The sequence below is a fragment of the Panthera uncia genome, chromosome D4 (assembly GCF_023721935.1).
Source record: "Panthera uncia isolate 11264 chromosome D4, Puncia_PCG_1.0, whole genome shotgun sequence".
NCBI classification, from domain to species: domain Eukaryota; kingdom Metazoa; phylum Chordata; class Mammalia; order Carnivora; family Felidae; genus Panthera; species Panthera uncia.
Genome location: NC_064807.1, coordinates 63808385 through 63814070, shown reverse-complemented (window position 1 = coordinate 63814070; position 5686 = coordinate 63808385). Strand labels below are relative to the sequence as shown.

The 5686-nt window shown below is 34.8% G+C and overlaps 1 protein-coding gene across 1 annotated transcript; it reads right to left on the bottom strand.

Moving 5' to 3' along the window:
* Window positions 1-646: 646 nt before the first annotated feature.
* On the bottom strand, window positions 647-4454 carry LOC125926270 (E3 ubiquitin-protein ligase Topors-like). Its single transcript, XM_049635523.1, has 2 exons — window positions 4418-4454; window positions 647-2994 (listed from the first exon to the last, which is right to left on the bottom strand). Exon 2 carries the CDS (start codon window positions 2988-2990, stop codon window positions 816-818), a length of 2175 nt encoding a protein of 724 aa, XP_049491480.1. The 5' UTR covers window positions 2991-2994; window positions 4418-4454; the 3' UTR covers window positions 647-815.
* Between the last annotated feature and the right edge of the window lie 1232 nt (window positions 4455-5686).

Sequence of the window (5686 nt, the reverse complement as noted above, 5' to 3'; positions counted from 1 at the left end):
TGGACTCATCAATTGTGTGGCCAGAGGGGCAAAAATACTATGATTAGCTTGGCTTTGGTATAGTTACCATTACTGGACCAGTTTACAATGGGTAGGGAATCAGCTACCTAAACATATGGCAGCCTTTAATGAAGATAATGAAGGCACAGTTTTCAGGGTAGGAAAATAGGAAGGTAGTGCCAAGTATCCCAAAGATGTTTATTGTTTTCTATTTATTTGTAGCTGTTTTTACAACTAGATGGTGAGATTCTTGAAGGCAATGACTATGTCTTAAGATAGTGACCATTTCTCCTTATTTTCTATGAATTGCAAAATGCATTAGGTTTGGAATATGTATATATATATATATATATATATGTATATATATTTTAAGTTATATATATGTATATGTAACACTTAAAATATATATACATATATATTTCTTTAAAAATGAAAAAAATATAGGTATCTTTAAAAAATAACACTTGTGTTTGGTAATACTTAACATGCATACCTTGTGTTAAGTAATATATACTCCTATCATTAGTATAGTCTTTGTGGTGTTTGCAGCTTTTGGCAGATAATCTTCATAGTTAAATCTGGAAACTAAAATATAAGCTAAATATTTTAAGAATTCAGTTCATGAGAAAAAAAGACTGAAATAATATTTAGATATATGGCCAATTTAATAATATGCATTTGTCTCTATAGAAAGCCTTAAATTTAATTCAGCAGGCTTTTAGTTCCGGTTACAAAGTGATGGGAAGAATCTTTTCCAGATTATATTCATATTTTCAAAGATTCTTGGTGGCTAGTTGAATAGACTGATTTGCCTTTCAAAACAATTTGCACCCATCTGTTTCTAATACTTTGTCTCCTTTACGTTCATTCATGGCCAGGTGACATTTCTGAAGGCTTGAATTCTTTTTCTTTTGGATTGGCTTCCTGCAAGAAGGTGCACACTCAGAAAGACTACTCCTTTGCCTTATGTCATTCAGATCCCTCACTTCACTGACTTCCTTTGTGGTTCTTATATCTGGACACTGGCATTTGTTTTTTCTGTGTGTAACTGCTCTAGTTTTGCCAGCTCTAGGAAATGCAGTTTTTTGCTTCATCTCTTGTTTACTTGGAGACCTGTGTTTCTCAATCTGTAGGCATATGAAACTGTTACAGGGGCTTTCAGCTTCAGAAGTACTCTCACATTTAGAAGAACACTTGGGTCTCTTCCCAGCAGTTGAAGGAAATTTCACATGTTGAACTGTGGTTGAAGATGGTCTCCCATAGTTTGATTCATAACTATGCACATTCTTCACTTTTGAGCACACACAGCATATATTTTGAGTGAAGCATTCACTTCTGTTACTTCCTTTCAGAGAGGGATTACTTGATTCTCTGCTTAAAGATCTCTTTGTAAGCCCAACACACCAAGATTTGGATCTGTGAGTATTGGACTGTGATTGTCTTTGGACTCTTCTACTGAAATGTGAACCAGCTTCTTTAAATTGGGAGGACTGTTTGCCCTTCAACCTCTTCTTTTTGAAAGATCTCAGCTTCCTACTGTTTCTCTTAGAAGAAAGGGCAGTTTCTGAAATGCAACTCCAAGACGGGTCCCTCTTTCTAGATTTGTAACTTAACAAGGATCTTTCTCTCGGCAATCTTCTTTGAAAAATCTTTGGTGGTGAATCTGAGTGTTTATTCTTTTCTGCTTCTTTTTCCTGGAAATGGATCTGCTGGTCCGGGCTCAAAATACTTCCTTCTTTTAGACTGCACTGACATGACTGCCCCTGATTAAAAATTTCCAGGGAACTGAAGGTATGTGCAGTTGTGTCACTCTTTCCCAGATCCTGGACATTACCAGAAATCAACTTTATCCCTTCCATTTTCCTCTCTTGAACTTTTTTTTTGCAATTCAGTAAGCCTGGGCCCATTTCCCTTGGTGTAGGGCAATCCAAGATTATATTGTTAGTAGAAGTTGTACCTTTGTGATCACCTGATTCTGGTTTGTCTTCAACCCAAGCATGGGTTTTGCTTGTTGTTTTTTGATGGAGTAATGGGATTTCCAATTTCTTCAAGGAAGAGTTACCATTTGGAAACTGTCTCAAGCCTGACAGAGGCTTCTGCTCATTATTCCATTGGCCCCGGGTGTTTCTATGTTGAGATGCCAGTAGAGCCTGATCCTTAGACAAAGGCAAAACAGAAGCTGATGCTATGGACTTCTTATTTACCCTTGGTGAAACAGAAGGACATTGATAGATGGCTCGTTGGTCATAGGTCTCCATGTTATAAGGTGAATGAACAAAACTGATAAACTCATGCAGGAAATGGTGGGTGTGTTGTTGTAGATAAGGTTCCAGGAGATGAATGAAGGACTCACTGTCCAGATCATATTCTGTCATGTGTTGGAGAATGGTGGTTAGAATATTCTTCACTGTATAGCCATAGTCTCCATAAACAGCTGTTAATTCCCGTTTCAGCCAGGGGACCAGTCGGTGTAGACAACCAGGGTTTCTCTTGAAATAATTAGCTGATAAGTGCTTTTCAAGTCTGTGGCCTTGGACATGTGTCACCCAAATTCCAGAATAATACAAAGCTCTTCTGAACTTCATTACCACTTGATCTCTAAAGTGGCCTACGGACATGGAGTTTGGCAGGAACTTCCCGCTATCCCCAAACTCCCTCAGTAAATCTTGGACAGTCAATTCTCTGAATGGTCTGATTTTCCTTGTAATGCCCTCAGGGTTCAGACCGAGATGATTGCTTTGAGAAGACTCCACATAGGTTTCCTCCTCCGAGGGAAGAAACCCTGAGTCTTTGGTGTCATTCTCTGGCCTGGTGGAAAAACACTGAGAAGCAAAGCAATGCACACCAGAACAAAACACGGATTTTTTTCTTGATCTTGGGTAAAAAGAGTCATTACTACTCTTGCTGAAACAGGGATTCCAATCAGACTCATTCTGAGTACTCTCCAAGCAGTTAGGACAATCACAGTCAGATGAGAAATCAAATGGCATTGTCCTGAAAAGATTATATTTCAGTTGTATATGAGAAAAATTGGTTCATATCAATTCCTCATTTGGCATGAAAAATGCCTATTAAAAATATTTCTGTAATATGGTTTGTCTCTCCATGGAATAAATTCTAGAACAAGGTTAAGAAACAAACTATTCCTTGAAATTAGTAATAATATGCTCAATAAAACCCAACATGGAAAGGCAATGAGGATTAAGGCACACTGACTTTTTCTTTCTCACTCAAATTAATTGTTGCATGCTGAAAAGCAAGTTGGAAATAAATATCAAAATTTAAGTATTATATTTTTTAATGGCAATTATAACTAGAGATTTAATCTAGATATACAATCTGCAAATATATACATGTTGACCAATAACAAAAATAAAAATAACATAAATATTCATTAATAGGAAAGTTGTTAAATAAATACTGTTTCATCCATAGTATTATGTAGCCATTTAAAAAAGTAAAACTCATAAGTACTAATATGAGAATATGGCTGAATCTATTGTTAAATGAAAATGTTTATGTAGAAGTATTTTAGACTTCTATAAAATCTTAGAGAGTAATCATTTCTGGCAGTACTGTGAAACTTGAAAAACTGTCTCACTAAGAATAATAAAATAATGTAAGCCATTAATTGTAAATATAGCTGACCATAAATATATCTAAGTTGATATATCTAATATATAACCATAAATACACCTAAGTTGAGGAAATTAGTAAAATTCTGAGAGGCAAAATAAATAAATAAAAATAGGAATCCAGAGAGGGAAGTGAGTTCTGACCCCACGTACGTACCCATGGTGTCCTTGAGTTTCAATTCTGGTGGTTGAAACTGAGAGCTACAGATGACAGAAGACTAAGAATGGATTCTGTCCAAAGGTGAATGTCTAATAGGAAGCCTCTGCATAAATCTGTCTACATTCTTACTGAGAAGGTGAGTTAGAAAAAAAAAAAAGAGTACCCCCATGAGAGTCAGCAGGAAATTTTAGCTGAGATTTTATAACAAGAAATAATTAAGTATGTCTGCAGACTAAATTCAAACAATAAGTTTTCCTACAAACCTCAAAGAGATGATTTATTTTGAAGATGGTAGTGATGCCAAGCAACTGGCAGAGGAAAACACACATTCTCCCTGTAGGAGTACAACTTACATGTCTCATGACAAATTTCCCCTAAATGAGTTCACAACCAAAAATCACTAAAAACCAAGAAATAAGCCATTTAAGCATGAATCGACAGAAATAACAGGGAGCAAATTTGGCTCCTAAGAGAATCAGAAAATGAGTACACAAGGTGTGCATAACTCTCATCCTTTCTCATGAGGCTTCAAGCTATGCTTTCCAAATATAATGCTTTCACTAAGTCTTCATTGATCTTGAAAAGCAAAAATAGCAGAAATTACATTATTTAGCAGATTTACCTCCTGGAGGATCTGGAGGTGTCCACACTCACTGAACCTTAGCTGCTGTTTTGTTTGCCTTAGAGACAGAATTTAGAACACTAGGCAAATTCTGCTGTGGACTGGGGAGAGACAGCTCCAAATTTTCCATAGAGATTGGCATCTTATATTTCCCAGAAATGTCCCAAGTGAAATTAAGATGAAAGCCCTGTTGGGATGAGCACTGGGTGTTGTATGGAAACCAATTTGACAGTAAATTTCATATATTAAAAAATAAAAAAAATAAATTAAAAAAAAAATTAAAAAAAAAAAAAAAAAAGATGAAAGCCCTGAATAAGATAGGTCTCAGATCCATGACTTAGAGATTGCCAAGAAATCTTTAATTTTCTAATATATTTTCTAATCAGAGCCAACACTGTTATGAGTGGTCTGACTCAGAAGAGAGCAGGAGCAGTAAGTGGAATATAGGTTTTCTTAATAAATTCTTCAAAAGAATAGATACCTGTCTTATATTAATATTTAGATTTAAATTATTTAGTCAGAAAGTGGTCCCTTTCCCTTTAAATGCAAGATGCAAATAAACTATTAGCATGTTTGCAATGTGATTAACCAACCTTTTGGTTGTTTGTGTACAAAATTTTGGGACCAAAATTATAAAAATGTATTATTAGGGGGGAACCTTTAATTCATAAATACTAACTACCAGTTAATAAACCTTATTTCACATCTATTATTTCATTCACATCTATTGAGTCTTTCTATAAACCTTATTTTATAGACAAGTAAAGACTTTTATAGACAAATAAAGACTCAGGGAACATATGTGAACTTGTCCACAGTAATAGAACAAGAACTCGTCTGTAGTGTTCTTTCATCTAGATAATTCTGACATAGATACGAGGATTATGAGGCTATAGGGTTCTTTATTGCCCTATACTTATCAGAGTATCAGAAATGGTATTTATTTTGGATTAAAAAATCACAGAAAACATGTTTTAAAAAGGTGAGATACTTATTTTATAAATAAGGTTTATTTAATAGATGTGAAAATAAGGTTTATAGAAAGACTCAATAGATGTGAATGAAATAATAGATGTGAAAAGTACTTTGTAAAATATAACACTTATTAGTAACAAAATTTCCTCAAAAGATAATCTCATCTATACATCATGCTTTGCACAGTAAAAGAAGAAAATAATAATCTGTTGAAAGGAAGAGAGAAGAACTAAATGAAGCATAAGAGGGGTAAGGGAAGAAGGAAGACCATAATAGAGAGTCATTCAAGTTTCT

What these genes read in the sequence shown, in the direction of transcription:
- LOC125926270 (XM_049635523.1), bottom strand. Translation starts at nt 2,990, where the DNA reads ATGCCATTTGATTTCTCATCTGACTGTGATTGTCCTAACTGCTTGGAG.